At 46.1% G+C, this 23,665-nt stretch overlaps 1 protein-coding gene across 1 annotated transcript in view; it reads left to right on the forward strand.

Annotated features, from left to right (window-relative positions):
* The window catches only part of LOC106563041 (AP-3 complex subunit beta-1), a 57,695-nt gene that overhangs the window by 17,259 nt on the left and 16,771 nt on the right, over positions 1–23,665 (forward strand). The window contains exons 9-25 of the mRNA XM_014128254.3: positions 34–131; positions 261–315; positions 608–679; positions 779–841; positions 1,283–1,415; positions 2,486–2,595; positions 2,727–2,903; positions 3,990–4,176; positions 5,018–5,148; positions 6,896–7,046; positions 7,168–7,315; positions 10,573–10,720; positions 12,280–12,328; positions 12,574–12,677; positions 18,367–18,595; positions 23,082–23,166; positions 23,500–23,597. Coding sequence (XP_013983729.2) covers positions 34–131; positions 261–315; positions 608–679; positions 779–841; positions 1,283–1,415; positions 2,486–2,595; positions 2,727–2,903; positions 3,990–4,176; positions 5,018–5,148; positions 6,896–7,046; positions 7,168–7,315; positions 10,573–10,720; positions 12,280–12,328; positions 12,574–12,677; positions 18,367–18,595; positions 23,082–23,166; positions 23,500–23,597 — 2,038 coding nt within the window. The remainder of the gene's footprint in view (positions 1–33; positions 132–260; positions 316–607; positions 680–778; positions 842–1,282; positions 1,416–2,485; positions 2,596–2,726; positions 2,904–3,989; positions 4,177–5,017; positions 5,149–6,895; positions 7,047–7,167; positions 7,316–10,572; positions 10,721–12,279; positions 12,329–12,573; positions 12,678–18,366; positions 18,596–23,081; positions 23,167–23,499; positions 23,598–23,665) is intronic.

Below are 23,665 nucleotides of genomic sequence, written 5' to 3' on the forward strand. Positions count from 1 at the left end.
GGGGAAAAAACCTGTTGACGTCTGTCATTTCAGGTGGTGGTGTCAGTAGCTCAGCTGTACTGGCACCTGGCTCCTAAACACGAGGTCGGCGTCATCACCAAGTCACTGGTCAGACTGCTCCGAAGCCACAGGTACACCCCAAACCCTCTCTTTACGTTTGTTGTTTCTTTTCTCTCTCCGTCTCTGTGTGTCTGTCTCTATTGTGAGGACAAAAAAAAAAAGGTACTCCATAATGTTTCCCCTCTGTCTCTCCCTGTCAGAGAGGTGCAGTACATTGTGTTACAGAACATAGCCACCATGTCTATCCAGAGGAAGGTAAGCTCCTCTCTTCAGTGTCTGCTGCGGGACAGATAATGGTGTGTGTGTTACCTGTCACATGATCGACATGTTGTACGCACTTTGTCCGTTGTAAACGTCACGATTGTGACGACGTGGACTACTACCTTCTGTTGTGACTAATAAACGACACGTTGGGCAAACTTGGCCGTCGGTTTTGAACGAATAACATTGCAGTATTACAAAGCGGTGGGCAGAGCAGTTCAATCCAGTCGCGCGGCCTCTGCCTTTTATTATGAATTAACATTCTGGTTTTATTCTCTCCTGCCAGGGCATGTTTGAGCCTTACATGAAGAGTTTCTATGTGAGATCCACAGATGCCACTCACATCAAATCACTCAAGGTAAGCTCCCTCGTGATGACCAAGTGAATGTAAAAGTAAACCATGAGGTCAGGTGTGTGTGTGTGTGAGTGTGTGATCAGACCTATCTTGTCTCCCCAGCTGGAGATCTTGACCAGCCTGGCCAACGAAGCCAACATCTCAACCATCCTTAGAGAGTTCCAGGTAAGTCTCTCTCTCTTTGATTCTCTCTGTTACATTCTCTCTCTCTATGATTCTCTGTAACATTCTGTCTCTCTCTCTCTCTCTCTGATTCTCTGTAACATTCTCTCTCTTTGATTCTCTCTGTTACATTGTCTCTCTCTCTTTGATTCTCTCTGTCACATTGTCTCTCTCTCTTTGATTCTCAGTTACATTCGGTCTCTCTCTCTCTTTGATTCTCTCTGTTACATTCGGTCTCTCTCTCTCTCTTTGATTCTCTCTGTCACATTCTGTCTCTCTCTTTTATTCTCTCTTACATTCTCTCTCTCTCTCTATGATTCTCTCTGTTACATTCTGTCTCTCTCTCTCTCCATACACAATATCCCGTTCCGTCACTGGCAGCAGTTCCACATATATTATCACCTTTTAGCTACAATGAATGGCTCCACCTTGTGCTTTGAACAGACTTATGTGAAGAGCCAGGACAAGCAGTTTGCAGCCGGTACCATCCAGGCCATCGGCAGGTGTGCCACCAACATCTCTGAGGTGACAGACACCTGCCTCCAAGGACTGGTGCTGCTGCTCTCCAACCGAGACGGTACGGAACCACTGACCGACTGATTGGTCCTCTTCGTCCAGAGAATCAGTCCATCGGTTGTCTTTGTCCAGCTCCTGTTCAAAGTTGGACCTATATGTCAAACCCTCTCTTTTGTATGTATTGTTTTCACCTCTTAGATGTAAAGTCTCCAGTTTTAGGCACTTGCGTGGTTCTGGTACAAGTTCTTCTAAATGGATATGTGGACACCATAGCTTGAAGTGGTTTGCATTGAGCGGTAGCCCTGCTTCTCATGGACAGAGGATTATATGTCTCTTCTACCTGTGTGAAGCAAGGTGTGAAATCTGACACCAGTGTCCAACACCAGTGTCCAACACCTGGCTGAACACTACTTCACAGCCACTAACATTGCATATGCCTGGAATCCTTACATTGTAATGCAGCAGGAGAGATTGGTTTTGTAGCTGTGGCACGTTCAGAGATCGATTTAAAAAAAAAAAAAAATGTATAGCCAGTAATCAAAAAATGATTCATTGATTTTGAAACAAACAACTTTCTGTTTGTCAGGGACAAGATTAATGAGATGAAAGGCGAGTCCCTGACGAGTTCAGGAAGCCAAGCTAGAGCTCTGTGAGACGCGATGGGGGCAGACGTTTTGCACATTTTATGCACATTTTCTCTAACACAATATACAAATATGTATTTTACAGTTATAAGGAAGGTGAAATCTCATTGTTAGTCATTTTATACATTTATTATACTATATTTAGAAAACATATGTAACTTCAAGCCTTTTTCATACTTTTGTTGAATAGGCAATACATCATATACAATATTTGTATTATGTTTGTACTGTGTACTTCAGCTTGTGTCCTCCTTGTGACTACACCCAGCAATTGATAAAAATGACCAGAAAGGTGAGATTTGAACCTTTCTTGGAGTATGCAGCAACGATCCCCAAAAAGTTATGATTTATCATGAGGGCCATAAACAATAACTAGTAATTGTTTATGGCCCTCCTCATGATTAATAACTACTTTTTGGGGATTCCGTATATATATTACATTACCTTTAGTTACGTTTTGAACTGGAAATGTGTTGTCCCCTCACAGAGACGGTGGTGGCTGAGAGCGTGGTGGTCATCAAGAAGCTTCTCCAGACCCAACCCACCCAGCACAGTGACATCATCAAACACATGGCCAAGCTCTTCGACAACATCGCTGTACGTCTACCGCGACCTCCGTGCGTCTGTGGACTTGCTGTTGCGCCCGAGCGAGTCGGGACTCAAAATGCACGCCCCCCCCCCCCACAAAAAAAAAAACTAAACAGGACTAACCCCTCTTGTGTGTCAAGGTGCCGATGGCGCGGGCCAGCATCCTGTGGCTGATGGGAGAGTACTGTGAGAGGGTCCCTCAGATCGCCCCCGACGTCCTCCGCAAGATGGCCAAGAGCTTCACCTCCGAGGAGGACATCGTCAAGCTGCAGACTGTCAACCTGGCTGCCAAACTCTACCTCACCAACTCCAAACAGGTACATTAGCCTACGCTAAACAGGTACATTAGCCTACGCTAAACAGGTACATTAGCCTACGCTAAACAGGTACATTAGCCTACGCTAAACAGGTACATTAGCCTACGCTAAACAGGTACATTAGTCTACGCTAAACAGGTACATTAGCCTACGCTAAACAGGAGCTACACACTCTACCTCACCAACTCCAAACAGGTACATTAGCCTACGCTAAACAGGAGCTACACAGAACAGTCGAGTCAGCAGTACACGTCGCAGCATTATTCTGCCCTAAAACAATTCATCTTATTCAACTTTTATTATGGTGGAGGAGAAAACAAAACGTCATTAGCCTCCAGTTTCTTGTTATTTGGCTACTGCGATCTAGTTTTCCCCGCTTCCTTAAGAGCAAGCTTTAATGTTGCGCGTCGTGCCATTGCCTTGCCTCTGTTTGGTAACTACAGATCCGTTCTATCAGATGCAAAGCAACATGGTGGCCAGGCTGGGTTTATGACCACACTGCAGATGCTGCTGCTGCCTCCTCAAATGAGCACGTTATTAGACCTCTTTCCCCTCGCTAATGTTTCAGAGAGATGAGGATGGATGGACGGAGGGAGGGCTGGGGGAAGAGGGAGTGGGATGGTGAGAGATTCGAGGTGGACGGCGAGGGAAGAGGTAAAAAAAAAGGGATGAAGAGAGAGAGAGAGAGGGAGTGTGAGAGAGTGCTAATGTCGTCCTTCTGGGGGTAGTAACTTGTTTTTATACCTCCCTAAATAATATATGTTAAAGGCAAGCGCTCCCCATCTCGGACCATAAACCCACCTGGCACAGAGAGAGGTTGTCACTCATACAGCTGGAGAGGGGGAGCAGGCTAGAGGAGAACAGTGTTTGTATGAAGAAAATGTAGCGTGAAGCGCCGTACTGATTCATGAGCTTACCTTAATGGAGCTGTGTGTTTTTGTTTTATGTTGGATTGGCGGCGTCTTCTCTCCCGATCTCCCTCTGCTCCTTCTCCCGCTTCCTCCCCTCCATCTTTCTCTCCCTCTCCTCCTTCCCTCTCTCCCCCACCATATCTCCCTCTTTCTTTCTGTCTCTCCCAACATCCAGACCAAGTTGTTGACCCAGTACATTCTGAACCTGGGGAAATATGACCAGAACTATGACATCAGAGACCGCACGCGCTTCATCCGCCAGCTCATCGTGCCCAATGAGAAGAGCGGCGCACTCGGCAAGTACGCCCGCCGCATCCTGCTGGCGCCCAAACCAGCGCCCGTCCTCGAGTCCACATACAAAGGTACCTTTGGAAGTAGTGCACTAAACAGGGAATAGGGTGCCCTTTAGGAGACGAGGGTGTTTTTAATATGCTGGTGTGAGTCTGTGAATGGCAGAGGGTCCAGGGCACTCTCTCTCTCCCGGCTCTGATGAGATGGGTGAATTATTACCTGGCTAATGATAACCTTTGAGATGCAGATAACACACACACACACACACACACACACAGTTAACTTGAATGAGAGAAAGACAGAAGCCGCCTCCGAAACATTATTATTCTGCGGTGGTCTCTGCGTCTACTAGATGTTTATGGAAAACGTTACCACTCCTGTCATTCTTAATATTCGCCCTTTTAACTCTTGATTTCTTTTCTCCCTCTCTTTTTCGTTAGAGAAGGCCGACCTCCCCAGGCACTTTGACTGATTACACCTCCTATATTGACCATTAGGGAGGGAGAATCGTTTTACTCTTGTGCGTGTGGGCTCCTGGACCCTTTATTAAACAGCAGTGTGTGTGTGTGTGTGTGTGTGTATAGAGTGACATTTCAGAGTGTTTAATGCCAATTACACTCTGTCCTGTTGATTGAGAGCGCACTGCTGTGACATTGAGACCCCTGCCTCTCTTTCTCTACCCCCTTCTCATCCTCCAATGTTACTCATTATGTTTCTCTCGTCCCTCTTTTCTCCCCTCTATCCCCCCCACCATTTTCCCTTCGTCCTCTCACCCCCTCTCCCTCCTCCAATGTTACTCATTATGTTTCTCCTCTGACATTTTTCCCCTCTCTTTGTCTACCCTTTTTCCTTTACTTCCTCCCTCTCTCCGTCTTCTCCATTTCTCCTCTCCCCTCCATCACTCTCTGTCAGACCGTGATCGTTACCAGTTGGGAACCCTGTCCCACACCATCAACACCAAAGCCAGCGGCTACCTGGAGCTCTCTGATTGGCCTGCCGTGGCTCCTGACCAATCAGTGAGGAACGTGGAGGTGATTGAGCCGGTAAGGATAGACAAACATTGGCAATAGAACAGCCATACTGAAGAGCTCAGTGACTTTCAACGTGGAACCGTCATAGGATGGCACCTTTCCAACAGTTCGTCAAATTTGTGCCCTGCTAGAGCTGCCCAGGTCAACTGTAAGTGCTTTTATTGGGAAGTGGTAACATCTAGGAACAACAACGGCTCAGCCCTCGAAGTGGTAGGCCACACAAGCTCACAGAACGGGACCACCGAGTACTGAAGTGCGTAACATGTAAAAATTGTCTGTCCTCGGTTGCCACACTCCCTACAGAGTTCAAAACTGCCATTCTAGACAATTCTGTGCTTCCAACTTTGTGGCAACAGTTTGAAGGCCCTTTCCTGTTTCAGCATGACAATGACCTCTCCCAACATCAGTGCCCGACCTCACTAATGCTCTTGTGGCTGAATGGAAGCAAGTCCCCACAGCAATGTTCCAACATCTAGTGGAATGCCTTCCCAGAAGACTGTTGGTCTTATAACTTTGTTATAACAGCAAAGGGTGGACCAACTCTATATTAATGCCCATGATTTTGGAATGAGATGTTGATGAGCAAGTGTCCACATAAAATACCAGTCACAAGTTTGCACACCTACTCATTCCAGTGGTTTACTTTATTTTTCTATTTTCTACATTGTAGAATGATATTGAAGACATTAAACTATGGAATCATGTAGTAAACAAAAAAATGTTAAACAAATCAAACTATATTTTATATTCTTCAAAGTAGCCACCCTTTGCCTTGATGACAGCTTTGCATTCTCTCAACCAGCTTCATGAGAAATGCTTTCTTGAAGGAGTTCCTACATATGCTGAGCACTTGTTGGCTGCTTTTCCTTCACTCTGCAGTCCAACTCATCCCAAACCACCTCAGTTGGGTTGAGGTCAGGTGATTGTGGAGGCCAGTTCATCGGATGCAGAACTCCATCACTCTCCTTCTTGGTCAAATAGCCCTTACACAGCCTGGAGGTGTGTATTCGGTCATTGTCCTGTTGAAAAACAAATAATAGTCCCACTAAGTGCAAACCAGATGGGATGTCGTATCGCTGCAGAATGTTGTTGTAGCCATGCTGGTTAAGTGTGGCTTGAATTCTAAATAAATCACTGATAGTGTCGCCGGCAAAGCACCCCCACACCATCCCATCTCCTCCTCCATGCTTCACGGTGGGAACCACACATGCGGAGATCATCCATTCACCTACTGTGTTCATGAAATTTTCCGAATTGACTGACTTTCATGTCTTAAAGTAATGTTTCTCTTTGCTTATTTGAGCTGTTCTTGCCATAATATGGACTTGGTCTTTTACCAAATAGAGCTATTGTCTGTATACCACCCCTACCTTGTCACAACACAACTGTTTGGCTCAAAGGAAAGAAATTCCACAAATTAACTTTTATCAAGGTGCACCTGGTTGAGAGAATGCCAAGAGTGTGCAAAGCTGTCATCAAGGCAAAGGGTGGCTACTTTGAAGAATCTCTAATATAAAATATATTTTGATATGTTTAACACGTTTTTGGCTACTACATTATTCCATATGTGTTATTTCATAGTTTTGGTGTCTTCACTATTATTCTACAATGCAGAAAATAGTAAAAATAAAGAAAAACCCTGGAATTAGTAGATTTGTCCAAACCTTTTGACTGGTACTGTACTTTTTGTTTCAATCTTTCCTTACTTCCTCTTACTGTACCTCCCTTCCTCTGACCTCACTTCCTAATCCGTTGCCAGGTGAAGGAGTGGGCTCCGTCGCTAGGGAAGACTGGAAAGTCCAAGCTGTCCAAGTCATCAGATGATAAGTTCTACTCTGACTCTGGAGAGGAGAAGGAGAAGGCCTCAGGGAGCAGTAGCAGTGATGACAGCAGCAGCAGCAGTAGTGAAGGTCTGTGTTTGTCCATGTGTGTACCATAAAGTATAATGTTATTTTGTAAGTGTTTGCAATGCCAGTCAAGGTTGTATTCATAATCGTACGAGATGAACCTGTGTGTTTGTGTGTGTTACAGAGTCAAGCAGTGAGGCGGAGAGCGATGAGGAAAAGAGCAGTAGTCAGAGCAGTGAAGAGTCCGACAAGTCCTCCAGCCAATCGGAGAAGAGTTCCAGTGAGTCCGACTCTGAACAGAAGAAACCACAGAAGAAGACAGTCAAAGACAGGTACCACACTATAATGAAATATTCAACACGTACAGTGGCGGTTAGGTATGTTGGCACCCTTGTACGATTCACTATTTTAGTGCTGAGGGGCTAGTGCTTTCTGAGGTCGGCTCAGTCTTTGAACACTCCTCACGGTTTTTGATTTGGGTTATGATTAATGCATTTATTGCAAAAAAATATATGAAGTCAGTTGAATTCTGTAACACAGAATACAACTATTAATAAAAGCCCATTGCTGCTTATCGCTTATTCGGGGGGGGGTTTTTCACATGACTTAAAAAAATTATTTTAGTTGGGTATGTTAAATATTTGTTTTAGTATGATGACTTTAGTAGCAGTTTCATTAATGAAAGCAATGCTAATGACTACCCATCTGTTATCCCATGACTTTAACACATTTCAGTTGTGTAATATTCCATTATTTTCATATGACTTTGGTATTTCATGCCGAGTCATCACACCTCTGCTCAGGCAGTAGCAGCCACCATCTATTGCTCTGCTCCCCAATGAGTCATCCTAGTTAGGCTAGCTAGCTGGTGGACGAAATCACTATTTTAGTAGTTCTTCAAAGTACATAAGGCATACCTTCAAACCTGTTTTTAATGCCAGCTATCAGTCAATTAGATGTATTATTGGCTAGAGATGGGGCTACCTCATGAAGCAACTGTTATAATTTCTGTCCCACTCCCTCATGTCACGCTTTTCTCTCTTTCTTGAGTGTGTGAAGAAGGCTACGTAATGGCCGTTGTAGTTAAGTACCACGTTTTCTGCGGTAAACCTTTTGAAAACGACGACTTCCTACTAAGTCCGAACACAGTGCTTTGAGCTCACAGAAAATACCAGAACTAAATGGCATTAGACTCATTGGTCGATTTTTTTGTTGTTGTTTTTTTTACAGGAAATAAAACGACGTTTCAGCTAATCGCACAGCTCAATATTAATTCAAAAGTTGAAATTCAAACTTTTGGTGTTTTTGTTTGATTTACAACCGCACAGGACCAAGAAATTCAAATGAATTTGGTTGGAGGCAAGTGATATTTGTTTACTGTGTAATTCATCTCCCCTGTGGTAAATAGCCGTTCAACTAGTTTTGAAAAGAGGAACTTTGCTTTATTGTGCTCCATTGTAAAGTGCTCTCATACGGCAGTGCAGCTGTGGATTGGTCATTTAGCTTCCTGGTGGTAGCAATGAATGAGATCTGAGACATTACTGTTGAACACAGACACACACTGGCAAATTTTGTTCCTGACACGTTCTATTTCACTCTCTCACACAATGCTCTCTCACACATAGACACACACACCCTACCTGCTCGCGCTGTGTGACAGGCCGGCAGCTGACCCTGTTCCCTCCATTAGAGGGTGTAATTATCCCAGCTCACCCCAGTGCTTCCACACACGCACGCACCCACACATGCTATACCCACTATCCCACACACACACTATCTCGCTCTCAAACACACACCCACAGTAATTATCCCAGCTCACCCCAGTGCTTCCACAACAAACACAGCATAATGCCCTCATTACGGCCCAGTCATTCCAGGCAGGGCTTAATCAGGCCCGCTCTGATTTATATCGCTTTTTCCTGTTCGCAACAAATGAAATCTGTAGGCCAAATTAATACTGGCTTCTCATCATCGGCCAAGTTAAAAAGCCAGTTACCGTCACAATTCTGCTCGTTAATTTAACAGCTGAAAATCCCAGGCAGCCCGAGTAAACACTCATTATCAGGACAAATTGGAGAGAGAGATGGAAAGAGGAGAGCGAGCGAGAGGGAGGAGGAGAAAAAAGTTTCAACGAAAGCGATATTAAATTAAGTGGGCAAACCAAAACAGATTGATCTTGGTTGTTCTGACAGAGTTTTTAGCATGAGCTCCAGCAGACTGCAGTACGTGGTGGGGGTGGAAAGGGTTTTGGTTAGAGTGCCTTTAATGGATAGATTCATAACGTGTTCCCCTTTTTATAATGAAACTTTTCATGTTTTAATATAGGAAAACCCCAAGTTAGTTATATTTCAATGTGTGTTTGTAGATGGAATCCGCGGTAGGGGAAACAGCGCCACCGTCTGCCCCAAGGCCGTTATGTTTTGTTGTCGAAGTGGAGATGAGGAGCATCGCACAACGCCATATCCAAATGTCATTTCGGTACATATTCTCCTGTTTGATCACGCGTGCAATGATGTCGGAGTGGGGAAAAACCCAGTGTTCATTGTTTGCCATAACTTGTTTGTTATATAGCAAACGGTAGTGGCAGTTTTCACCACTAAGGATTCCATCTTTTGACGCTGTAATATTACTCTTTTTGTTTTCCATCCACGGAATAAGCCTTCAAGATGCACTCCTTAATCTCACAGGTACGTATAGAAGACGCTCATGGAATTTTGGATGACGGTTATTGGCCAGCCAATTAATTTTTTGCTGCAACTCCTGGCTACATGTGCTGCCATAGAAAGTCAATGGTTTAATAATGGTTTAATAATGGTTTAATGGCATAACGGGTGGACTGGCGGCCATTGCCAGTGTAATAAAAAGGGGACCACCGAGCTGTCCCAGAAGCTTGGGCGCTGCACAAAAACCCCGCGAACCCAGACAAACAAATGGTGTGATGGTTCCGCACCAAAAAAAATACATATTGCATAAAGCTTACTTCAGTTTACTCCGTTGCAAGCATACCCATAGGCGAAATTATAGATTTTCCACCTAGCCCATAAGAGCACAGCAGGAAGTAAAAGCAAAAAGTTTACCCATCAATCTGTGCTGTGATTTGTTGATTCAACTCCACTGACGAAACAAAACAAATGCATTCCATTGCACAAGCCGCATCAGTAAACGTAATTTGAATGAAAATGTTACATGGAAATTATTGCATCACATTACCGGGCAGCCATTGCGAGTTTACCAGTCAAATTGCCAGGGTTAAGGGATACCAAGCCAGTTTTTAATCATTCTATCTCTGTGTGCTGTTGCTGCGGTAAGGGGGGCGTTGCCTAGGCAACCGAAGACTTGTTTGCTCCAACACCTCGCTGGTTTCAGCTAGGAGCAACAAATTGTTACAACGGAGTCAACCACAAGAATGTCCATCCCGTCGTCCCCACAACAACAACAACACAAAAGTCACGACGGTTATTTTATTTTCATGACTGTCTTCATCCATAACCGTCGGTTATACGGTAATTGTACCAGCCCCCCAGTTGTATTGTGATTAGGCAGTTTTAGCTCTCTAACACCCTTTCGTGTTATTTCTCCTCCGTGTCAGTGATTCGGATGAGAATGGGAACGTACCTAAAGAAGCCAGCAGTTCGTCTGCAGAAGAGACCTCGTCTGGTTCCGAATCTGGTTCCGACGCAGACTCCCACTCAGGCACCGAACGCAAGAAGAAAACCAAGTCTAAAGCCAAACCCAAGGTGAGACAACCAACCGTGAGGGCGACCGCTTGCTGGGTGCGTCAGTTTTAACATGGTTAACACCTCAGAAATAACCCCTAGTGGGGTTTTCCTTTACCTGCAGCTGATTGAATTGAGGCCATGGTCTGAGTCTGAACTTCTGTTGACTTGTGGCCAATCTGAGCTCTTCTCCACACTGTAAATAAGACTGTTTGAACCAACCTTCTGTTTGTCATAGTACAGCGCTATATAATGTGTTAGCGTGAACTGTGGGAGAATCTCAATTGCATCCTCTCTCCTCACCACCTTCTCAAATCCCATTGGAGGAGAAGGTCCGATGGCAGGGACTTCTGGCCTTGTCATCCAATGGGTTTTGAGAAGGTGGTGAGGAGAGAGGACGCGAGGGAGTATGCTATTGAGATTCTCCCACTGTCTTTCTCCGAGCTAGTGGAGGCCGAGAAATCAGATTCTACACAGTGGAATAGGATTTGGTCTGCTTCTACCTCAACCCCCCCCCCCCCCCCCCCCCTCTTTTCCTTCACTCATCCTTCCTTCCCTCTCTCTTTCGTTCTCCGCTATGAAATTCTCATTTTGCATACTTTGCTTCTGTGACCTATGCATCTCTCTTTTGCTCTTCCACTTTCTTTCACCTCGCTCACTCCGCCTGCAAACAAGGGCTCCTTCTCTATTATACCGCCACCAAGCGTCAATCAGAGACGATTTGATAAGATACGCCTTCGAACTTCATTGTTTGTTTTCACGATTACACCTTCTCTGTCGCTCTGTCTGTCTGTTAGTGGATCCCGCAGTAAGGAGAGTGTAATTTTACGGTTCTTTTTATAAGATGTGAACAGGGCCGTGGTTGGTTAGGAGGGCATGGAGAGCGAGAGAGGGCCGTAAAAGCGCTCGGATGTTTAAGAGCGTTTTTAATGCTGCCCGTTTGTAGTGTAGATCTGGCGACGCACGTCCTAATATTCCGAGTCGCCGTTTGACAAGCCTGGCCTGGCGGTTGGCGGTAGTCACTAGAGTGCATCGGGTTGTGACGGGACACGCCTCACTGCTGGCCCATGCAGATCAGAGACACGCTTCAGATGTACTGTGTGCATGCACAGCAGCCTGCGAAATAGAATTGATCTCGAATTGAATTTTATGTACATAGCAGATATGTTTAGAAATGTCATGTTACATTGGATTGACGCTGTCAGTCAAATTAGGTAGCGTAGGCCACATCCCCTCCCCCCCACCCCTAAACAATACATACGGCGTTTATTTCCAATATTCTGCTTGTCATCTTTTCTCTCCTCCACTTGTTCCTCTATCTCTTTCATCTATATCCTTCATTCGTCTCGCCGTTCACGTTGAAACATTTAGCTAAAAAGGGAAACTGTATATGTTATGATATACCGTTCTGTCCTCTGCCAAGTGTGTTTTACTATACATTTGTTTCCCAATCCAACAAAGACCTAAGGGTCGCACATTTGAATGAGTATTTATTTTGTTTTCCAGCACCTGCTCCAAGCCAGTGGATATCTGTATGCTCTAGAGTTTGTTTCTCACGTAGGTATCTGTTCTTCCCCTAGATGGAGGTGAAGTCAACGAAGGAGGTGTCCCTGTTGGATTTGGATGACTGTACGTTTTCTGTCTGCACTACAGCACGTAACAGCACGTAACATCAACATCAACTGTTGTCGTCACAATATTTCCAGTGGGAATTAAGCCTATTTCTGCCGTAATAAAAAAAAAATATATATTTCCCATTTATTTATTTATATATATATTCCATTTAGCAGACACTTTTATCCTAAACGACTTACAGTAATGCGCGCATACATTTTACGTAAGGGTGGTCCCCGGGCCTTCTCTTTGTCCTGTAGTCACTCCTACACCAATGACCCGGCCCAAGATGTCTGTCCTCTCCCCCAGCCTGCTCGGAGACCTGGAAGGCCTGTCTCTCTCCAACATCTCCTCCACCATACAGGTGTGTGTACTGTCTGTGTTGGTTTGTCTATCCCTCCCTCTGTAAGTCCACTGGGTCCTGTGTGTGTCTGGTTGACAGAGCTTCGAGAGAGACAGCATCCAGTAGTGTCTCTGAATGAGTCGGGTCTCTCCGGTGGCTGAGATGTCTCCTGAGGTTGGCTACTGACCTTTTTTTTTTTCCTCCTCCCTGAACATATTTAGTACTCCTCTCTCCTCCTCCTCCCCGTCCCTCCTTCTCATCCAGGTGCAATGCCTGTGCTTTTCTGTCTCTCTATCTGCCCTGTTCATACAGCCTCCGATGCCACCCTCCGTCCATCCGTCTCTTTCCACCTGTGTGCGCGTTGGCCTCGCGCTAGTTTAGCTGAGGACCGTGCGTGACCAACCAATCAGCTAATCCGTTAGAGGGGAAGAAGTTCCCTCGGGGAAGAAGTTCCCTCGGGGAAGAAGTTCCCTCGGGGAAGAAGTTCCCTCGGGGAAGAAGTTCCCTCATGTAGCCAGTCTTTGTGTCCTTTTTGAATTGTTCTGTCATGACTCGTCCAAGGCGTGTGTGCGTGTGTGATTGACAGCCCTTCCCAGGCCTGTCTGTATGCAGAGTGGTGTGTGTACTGAAAGGTGAAAGCCCGGGCAGTAATGGAGAATAGAATTGCAGATTAAACAGGGGGCTGTTTGTGCATCAGCGTCTGATTTGAGAGTCAATCCTATGCATACATACATGATGGCCATCAGGATTCATAGACTGGGGGGTAAATAACCTCAAAACCCTCTATTGATACTTACTTTCAAAAGCGTACGAACAGACGCGCACACACACACACACACACACACACACACACAAACACGCGCGCAGTGTCACTCACTCACTATCTCTCTCTCACACACACACTTACCCCTGTGTCTTTTCTATATCATACCAATCCGCCCGCAGAAGCGGTGTGTGTCTCAGCTGAGCGCTTCGGCCCTTTTTAGAGAATTACTGCCTGGTTATCAAAGATATTTACATTAACCCTGGTCACCGTCTCTGACCCCCCCCCCCCCCCCCTCTTTTTCCCTTTCTCTCTCTCTCCCCTTTCTCTCTTTTCTCTCTTTCATGCTCCCTCTCTCTCTAATAACATTTTGACATTAGAGAATCTCTCAAATGCCTTTTTAACCAACCCACCCTGCCACACACCCTCCGTGTCTGTGTGTGTGGGGGGGTTGACTAAGGCTGATAACTTTTCATTCATAATTAGCATTGGGCGAATGGGGCTGCGTTGGGGGGAAATTGAACTGTCAGCAGCAGGGCGCGGGCCGTTTGACCCCATCACACCCAGAGGGGGCCATCATAATTTGTTCATTTGGTGCCCATCAGACGGGCCTCTCCTCCCCCGTCTCCCCACTCTGACCTCCCCCGGTGTGGGCGCGATGGGTTCAGGTCTAATTATGAATCAGCAGTGGACTGGGAAAGGCTGGAATATAGCAGCCCTGCCCTCCACACACCCCTACCTGCCACTCTCTCTCACACACACACACACACACACACTGGCTGGGTATAAATAGGTTTAAATGCCCTGTAGGAAATAGTGCAATATGCAATCGTTTGGTTTTGATGGGATGTGGCTGGGTGAGTGTGTCGGGTTCTCTGTCTGTCTCTGAATCAAGTCCCTGATGCAAAGGCTTCAATTAAACTGGTGTACTGTACCATAACTATCCATGATGGTTTGAAAGTAACCAGATGAATCACTTAAAACAAAATCACATTCGGTGATGATTTACCCCAGATGAGCTAACCTCTGTCTGGGCTCTGGGCTAACTAACTCCTGTTGGCTTAATATGGTTGTCGAGTTGACTCCTTCTAGTCAAGGTCTTCTGATAGACTGACTCAATTAATTGTCAGCTCCTGACTGACTGAGGGGGGGGGGGGCACACGTCTCTTACACACCTTTCGTCTGTCTCTCTCCATCGCTCTCTCTCTCTCCATCGCTCTCTCTCTCTCCATCGCTCTCTCTCTCTCCATCGCTCTCTCTCTCTCCATCGCTCTCTCTCTCTCCATCGCTCGCTCTCTCTCTCTCCATCGCTCGCTCTCTCTCTCTCCATCGCTCGCTCTCTCTCTCTCCATCGCTCGCTCTCTCTCTCTCCATCGCTCGCTCTCTCTCTCCATCGCTCGCTCTCTCTCTCCATCGCTCGCTCTCTCTCTCCATCGCTCGCTCTCTCTCTCCATCGCTCGCTCTCTCCATCGCTCGCTCGCTCTCTCCATCGCTCGCTCTTTCTCTCCATCCATCGCTCGCTCTCTCTCTCCATCGCTCTCTCTCTCCCCATTGCTCTCTCTCTCCCCATCGCTCTCTCTCTCTCCCCATCGCTCTCTCTCTCGCAGTCTCACAACGTAATGACATCCTCTTTCGGAAGTAACAAGCCGCCAATGTCACAAAAGCAGAAATGGATTTTCAATACGTCCTCGTACATCTCCTAACACGCACTCTTTCTCTTTAAATTGGACATCTTATGCGTCCACATGCTCGCCAGACGCCCGGTTACGGTTAGCCCCTTTTTGAATATGTCAGCGGGATTTTCAGGTCATTTACCAGAGAGGATGCCGGGAGGGAGTGAGCGCGTTGTGTGTGTGTGTGTGTATCCGGGCCCTGAAGGTGACTGGCGTGTGTGTATCATCCATCACAGTAGCATCCTTTAAGTTGAGACATAATAAAGCCTCTCAATCAACTTCCTCCCCCCATTGTCAGCTTCCCTCAAGTCCAGGAGAGCCAGAAAGAGAGACCCTGTGTGTACGCCACAGGGGAGTCAAGGTTACATTCCTAGCCTGCTGTTATTTACACTTTGGGTCCGGGGGATGCCTCCGGGGGGGGGGGGGGGTTGTGTGCGTTAAGCCGTCACTGTCCGTTGTGTGAAATTGGTGATGATAAGCCCTTTAAAGCCCTGTCCTATCCTGCCCTCCTCTCTGTATCGCTCCCTCTTCTCGGGTTGTGTTAGACAGGACCTTGAGCGCGGGTTGGAGGCAAGGATGTGCTTGTCAGGAAGGTAAATCTGCTTTGTGACGGGGTGGCAGACGTTACGGCCAGCTTTATCGACAGCGACTGCTCTGACACGGGCAAAAGTGGCCCGATAAATTTCCCTCGTTGGCGTGACGGGCGAGTGTGAGGGCGCTGGCAAATGTTTGTTTGACCCCCCCCCCCTTCCTGTCTGTGTGTCCAGGATGTCTGAGGGTACGCAACACAGAAACGTCACGTCAAGGCTGACTGTTACCGTAGGAGGTTTGAGAACCTCCTCTTCTGTGTCGTCGTATGAAGATTACCACCTCTCCTACTGTATTTTTTTGTGTATATTTTTTATTTAACAAAGCGAGTCAGTTAAGAACAAATTCTTATTTACAGTGACGGCCTACCTGGGGAACAGTGGGTTAACTGCCTTGTTCAGGGGCAGAATGACAGATTTTTACCTGGTCAGCTCGGGGATTCGATCTAGCAACCTTTTCGGTTACTGGCCCAGCGCTCTAACCACTGGGCTACCTGCCGTCTGTATTAAGAAGACCCTTTGACTGTGATTAGCCAGTTTCTGTTTTACTAAAGTAAGCAGTGTCATTGAACGCTGAGTCAGTTAGGGATCCAGGGCGGTAACGCCCCAGAGACGGCACTTTTGGCTTCCAGTTCTTCAGCACCCTGTTGTATTTCAAACCTGATTCTCCACACGCCATGACAGCCCTGAGAAATGTTTCACACACATCTCTTCTCTCCCTTCTCCTTTCGTCTGACCCGCCTTATCTCCTGTCAAACAACGTGTTTCTGACACCTCTCAGAACCGTGTGTGTGTGTATTCCCATTTCAGAAATGAGGAGTTATATTCGCCCCCTCATTTCACTCTCACCGTTTCACACGTTTGTTTTCTTGGGCCCGTTTTATCTTGCTTTTTGACACTTTTGACGTTTTGTTGTGAGATTTCTCACCTCTTTCTATTGTTCCTCTCTCGCTCTCTCTCGAGCGCTCTCTCTCTCCATCCCTCTCTCTCTCTCTCTCTCTCTCTCTCTCTCTCTCTCTCTCTCTCTCTCTCTCTCTCTCTCCATCCCTTCCCCTTTCTTCCTCTCCATCTCTCAGCTTGTCGAGGTGAACGCGTGGCACCAGCAGCCACAGGTGTAACGGAGGGATTCGGGCGTTAACTACTCGTTTTAGCGTTCTGTCACTTTACTCTCATTAACACAGTTGATATCTGTGTGTCTGTTTGACAGAGGTTCATGTTAAGCTGGTAGAGTTATGGGCGTTCTATAGCCTAGTTAGTATATATGGCCATGACAGTCCTCATATTTAGTTTTGACAGCCTTTACACTCTGAAGGCAGCTTGGCTGTCGAAATGTTGGTTATAAAATTATTGCAGCTGAGCTCCTAGAGTGTGCGACTCTCTCTCCCTTATTTATTTTTCAAGTGTTCTACTCCGTTAGCCAGCACCTCGCCGAAACAGGTGTGCGTTTGTTTCGCGTCCTGATAGTTTGACAGTTATGTGTATACTGCATGGCTGGGCTGAGTGTCACCAGGGCAGCCTTTTACTGCTCATGAGGATTGAGCCACAAAGCAACGTCACATTTGTATGAGTTTACTTCCTTATTTGCACGTGGATGCGACATGAGGGGTTACACATCAATGTTACAAAATGCTACTTTTCAATCCTCATTAAAAAGTAGTTTTTTGATTTTTGTAACAGTTGTTGATGGGGATATTGCAATGGAGGGTGGTTTTGTGCCTATGCAAAGTGTTAGGAAACCACCGAGCAGACTTAGGTCTCTTTGTTTTTGCATGTAGCTTAATTGTTGTTGCACCCGTCTTCGTCTGTGAAGTAGATGACTTGTACTACAACACGTCGGCTTTGGTACAAGTCCATGTACAATGCTAATGTAGGGTAGGTCCTCTTGAGTCGAAAGGAGGCCGTCGCCACTGTCAAACGGATGAGTCGAGAGAGCGAGAGAGAAAGGGAAGAGTCGAGCCGGTTTATGAAAGGACCAGAATAAGAGCGGGACCATGCTAATGCAGGGAGCGGGAAAATAAAGAAAAAGAAAAACACTCCACTTAAACCCAAGAATGTCTCTCTAAGTTTCTTCTCCTCCTGGCGTGGTGTTTTGTCCTGCCTTTCTGTGCTATGGTAATTCCATTTTCTGCTGGTGAAAAGGTAAAAGCTCTGTTTAATGGAGAGTTGAATGGCAGGCCTCTAGTGTTCCCATTCATTAAGCCTGAGCAGTCCTTCAGCCTGCCATCAGACCCACTCACTACTAGTCTGCCTGATTGGGGAATAATACCAATAATAATACAGTGGGTTTATATGGGGCTTTTCTAGGACATTGGAACGGGCCCTTTTCAAGGGAGAAAGGTTGTGTTTTAATGAACAGAGCTAAGCTTAAGTTGTCAACAAACCCTCAGTTCTTTTGCGGTCGAAAAAAAAATCGAATAGCATAACCACTGAATTGTAGATGGTGAATAAATATTGAGTGCTGGGCCTACGCTATTAAAGCTATCAACCAACAAATGAAAAGAGTAAATAAGTGTTTGTACGTGTACCTTTTTACAAAGACCATGTCGGTCAGAAAGTTATCAACCAACCTTTTTTAAGATTATACCTTCTTCATAGTGCCTGTGCTCTATCTGTGGTCTCGCTCTCTCTGTTTTCTCTCTGTATACTCACCCCCTGTCCTCCTTTCCTGTGCCGCCCTCCTCCTCCAGGTGAGCGGCCCGGCGTTTGTCCCAGAGAAGAGCCATGACCTGCTGCACCGTATGACAGGTAAAGGTCTGTCAGCCCAGTACCAGTTCCCAAGACAGCCTTGTCTCTACCAGCCCACCATGGTGTCAGTCCAGATCAGCCTGACCAACACCTCAGACCACCCTCTGGAACAGATCCACATCGGAGACAGGAGCCCCACAGGACTCAACATGCACTGCTTCAATACTATAGGTGGGTTAGATAACAGCATAATACACTGCTTCAATACTATAGGTGGGTTAGATAACAGCATAATACACTGCTTCAATACTATAGGTGGGTTAGATGACAGCATAATACACTGCTTCAATACTATAGGTGGGTTAGATGACAGCATAATACACTGCTTCAATACTATAGGTGGGTTAGATAACAGCATAATACACTGCTTCAATACTATAGGTGGGTTAGATGACAGCATAATACACTGCTTCAATACTATAGGTGGGTTAGATGACAGCATAATACACTGCTTCAATACTATAGGTGGGTTAGATAACAGCATAATACACTGCTTCAATACTATAGGTGGGTTAGATGACAGCATAATACACTGCTTCAATACTATAGGTGGGTTAGATGACAGCATAATACACTGCTTCAATACTATAGGTGGGTTAGATGACAGCATAATACACTGCTTCAATACTATAGGTGGGTTAGATGACAGCATAATACACTGCTTCAATACTATAGGTGGGTTAGATAACAGCATAATACACTGCTTCAATACTATAGGTGGGTTAGATAACAGCATAATACACTGATTCAATACTATAGGTGGGTTAGATGACAGCATAATACACTGCTTCAATACTATAGGTGGGTTAGATGACAGCATAATACACTGCTTCAATACTATAGGTGGGTTAGATGACAGCATAATACACTGCTTCAATACTATAGGTGGGTTAGATGACAGCATAATACACTGATTCAATACTATAGGTGGGTTAGATGACAGCATAATACACTGATTCAATACTATAGGTGGGTTAGATGACAGCATAATACACTGCTTCAATACTATAGGTGGGTTAGATGACAGCATAATACACTGCTTCAATACTATAGGTGGGTTAGATGACAGCATAATACACTGCTTCAATACTATAGGTGGGTTAGATGACAGCATAATACACTGCTTCAATACTATAGGTGGGTTAGATGATAACATAATACACTGCTTCAATACTATAGGTGGGTTCGATAACAGCATAATACACTGCTTCAATACTATAGGTGGGTTAGATGGCAACATAATACACTGCTTCAATACTATAGGTGGGTTAGATGATGGCATAATACACTGCTTCAATACTATAGGTGGGTTAGATAACGGCATAATACACTGCTTCAATACTATAGGTGGGTTAGATAACAGCATAGTACACTGCTTCAATACTATAGGTGGGTTAGATGATGGCATAATACACTGCTTCAATACTATAGGTGTGTTAGATAACAGCATAATACACTGCTTCAATACTATAGAGTGCATTCAGAAAGTATTCAGACCCCTTGACTTGTTTGATCGCTCTGGCTGGGGCACTCAAGGATATTCAGAGACTTGTACCGAAGCCACTCTTGAGATGTCTTGACTATGTTCTTAGGGTCGTTGTCCTGTTGGAAGGTGACTCTTCGCCCACATCTGAGGTCCTTAGCTTTCTGGAGCAGGTTTTCATCAAGGATCTCTCTGTATTTTGCTCCGTTCATCTTTCCCTCGATCCTGACTAGTCTCCCAGTCCCTGCCGCTGAAAAACATCCCCACAGCATGATGCTGCCACCACCATGCTTCACCATACGGATGGTGCCAGGTTTCCTCCAGACGTGAAGCTTGGCATTAGGATGAATAGTTAAATGTTGGTTTCATCAGACCAGAGAATCTTGTTTCTTATGCTCTGAAAGTCTGTAGGTGCCTTTTGGCAAACTCCAAGCGGGCTGTCATGTGCCTTTTACTGAGGAGTGGCTTCCGTCTGGCCCCTCTACCATATAGGCCTGATTGGTGGAGTGCTGCAGAGATGGTTGTCCTTCTGGAAAGTTCTCCCATCTCCACAGAGGAACTCAAGAGCTCTGTCAGTGACCATCGGGTTCTTGGTCACCTCCCTGACCAAGGCCCTTCTCCACCGATTGCTCAGTTTGGCCGTGTGGCCAGCTCTACGAAGAGGCTTGGTGTTTCCAAACTTCTAACGTTTAAAAATGGAGGCCACTGTGTTCTTGCGGACCTTCAATGCTGGATAAATGTTTTGGTAATTCAATGCTTCAATACTATAGGTGAGTTAGATACTTTTGGTCATGTAGTGTATGTGGACACCTGCTCGTCGAACATCTCATTCCAAAATCATGAGTATTAATATGGAGTTGATCCCCCCCCTTTGCTGCTGTAACAGCCTCCACTCTTCTAGGAAGACTTTCCACTAGATGTTGGAACATTGCAGCGGGGACTTGCTTCCATTCAGCCACGAGCATTAGTGAGGTCAGGCACTGATGTTGGGCAATTAGGCCTGGCTCGCAGTCGGCGTTCCAATTCATCCAAAAGATGTTTGATGGGGTTGAGGTCAGCGCTCAGTGCAGGTCAGTTGAGTTCTTCCACATAGATCTCAACAAACTTTCTGTATAGACCTCTCTTTGTGCACGGGGGCATTGTCATGCTGAAACATGAAAGGCCCTTCCGAAAACTGTTGCCACAAGGTTGGAAGCACAGAATTGTCTAGAATGTCATTGTATGCTGTAGTGTTAAGATTTCCCTTCACTGGAACTAAGGGGCCTGGTCCTAACCATGAAAAACAGCCTCAAACCATTTTTCATCGTCAACCAAACTGAAGTTGGCACTATGCATTCAAGAAGGTGGTGTTCTCCTGGCATCCGCCAAACCCAGATTCGTCCGTCAGACTGCCCGATGGTGAAGCGTGATTCATCACTCCAGAGAACGTGTTTCCACTGCTCCATAGCCCAATGGCGGCGACCTTTACACCACTCCAGCCGACGCTTGGCGTTGTGCATGGTGATCTTAGGCTTGTGTGTGGCTGCTCGGCCATGGAAACCCGTTTCATGAAGCTCCCGACCAACAGTTCTTGTGCTGACGTTACTTCCGGAGGCAGTTTGGAACTCTGTACTGAGTGTAGCAACCGAGGACAGACCTTTTTTAACGTGCTTCAGCACTCAGCGGCCCCGTTCTGTGAACTTGTGTGGCCTACCACTGAGCTGTTGTTGCTCCTAGACGTTTCCACTTCACAATAACAGCACTTACAGTTGACCAGGGCAGCTCTAGCAGGGCAGAAATTTGACAAACTGCCTTGTTGGAATAGTGGCGTCCTATGACGGTGCCACATTGAAAGTCGCTGAGCTCTTCAGTGAGGCCATTCTACTGCCAATGTTTGTCTATGGGGATTGAATGGCGGTGCGCTCGGTTTTAGACACCTGTCAGCAACGGGTGTGGCTGAAATAGACAAATCCACTAATTTGAAGGGGTGTCAACACACTTTTGTCTATATAGTGTGTCTTCATTCATAACACACACACACACATCCCTCTGACCGCAGACATTAAAGAAAAGCAAAAGAAACGGGGGGACCAAAATGAAAAGGTGTGCACTCAAGCGCGTTAAAAGCATCAATTGGCTGTGGATTGATTGGGCATTGAAGGAACTCCGGCAGCCAAACACTGGGTAATTGGGATCGATTGAGCTTAGAGTGTGGGTGTGCGTGAGAGTGGAGTTGCTTTTCATATTGAGCAGGAGAAAGTGAATGCAGACAGAATACCTTACTTTACCCCACAGTGTATTTAACCTCATAAAGACATGTTAGACTAGCACTTGGCTATTCCTACTGCAGCATAGCCCACAGTGTGTTACAATAGATCTGTCTCTTCTACATGTCAGCACCTACTGGAGTAAAGTCCACGTTTCTCTTTAAACTAAAATGGAGAGTGAGAGAAATGGGAAGACGCAGACAGAGGGGTGATGGAGGGATAGAAAGCAGCTTTGAGGAGAGTGGAGAGAGAGTGTATGATGGCTCTGGTGTCCAGGGTCCTCTCCTCTGTGTGACAGAGTTCCACTCCGCAGAGACACAGGGAAACACATGGTTGCTCAGGAGACCGTCGAGGATCCTTCTGTCTCCTCCTAGCCAATCTCTCCCTCATTCTTTCTCTCTCCCCTCTGTCTCTCAGATCTCTCTCTCTCGTTCTGTCTCTCTCTCTCTCTGCTTCATGTCTTTCTCTCCCCCCTCAGTCTCTCAGCTCTCTCTCTCGTTCTGTCTCTCTCTCTCTCTGCTTCATGTCTTTCTCTCCCCCCTCAGTCTCTCAGATCTCTCTCACCCCCAATCTCTTTTCCTCCTTTATACATATCCATCTCCCCCCTCTTTCACTATTTCTCGCTCTCCTCTTTAGACCCTGACATTCTCTTTGACAACCCTGTTGTTTTGGAAATATGCTACTCCTTCATTTTTTTTGTGTTCTGTCTTTCGTCTCGTTGTGGAGGGTGAGATTTGAAGGATGGATTTGTCACACGCGGTGGCCTTGCTTTGTGAAGTAGAAAACACTAGTGGCGTCTGCATGCCTGTCTGTTTCACTCTAATGACCTCCCCCTTTCCCTCTCTTCGTCCTCTGCCCCTTCCTCCTCTGCCCTTGTCGCTCACTCCTCTCTTTTCATCCTCCTCTCCTTCCTTCTCTCCGTTCTCAGAGTGTCTGCTGCCAGAGGCCTCGGTGACTGTGTCTTTGGGCGTCGACTTCAACGACTCAACACAAGCGGCCAACTTCCAGCTGTGGTAAGATACTCTGGCGTCTAGTCGTTCTAGACAGTGAGGCTGAAACAGCTATAGCCTCTTCTTCCTTGTTCCTATCCTGCTTTTCTTCCAGCTGTAGAAGGAACCTCTTCTCTTATCCATGTCTCTGCTCTGCTTGCTGATCAATAGGTTGATCAGAGAACCTGTTTGGGACCGAGCCAATCAATCTTTCCTAAAATGCCAATTGCCCAGTGTGTTTTGCATGACAATCGCAACAGAGATGGAGAAAACGTCAAACACACACGCAGCTGTACACACACACACCACTAATTTCAAAGAGGGACTTGTTGGTCTGTCGTCCTGTTTGTCCATCAGTACGAAGGAGGACCAGTTCAGTGTGTCCATCCAGCCTGCCGTAGGAGAGCTCTTCCTACCCGTCACCATGACTGAACAGGACTTCCTCAAGGAGCAAGGTAAGTTATCATACGCTGTTAACTCCCCCCAAAAATATCCAAATCCTTATCTTGCACAATCAGACAGA

This window comes from Salmo salar, chromosome 11 (genome assembly GCF_965601325.2).
Source record: "Salmo salar chromosome 11, fSalSal1, whole genome shotgun sequence".
Lineage (NCBI taxonomy): Eukaryota > Metazoa > Chordata > Actinopteri > Salmoniformes > Salmonidae > Salmo > Salmo salar.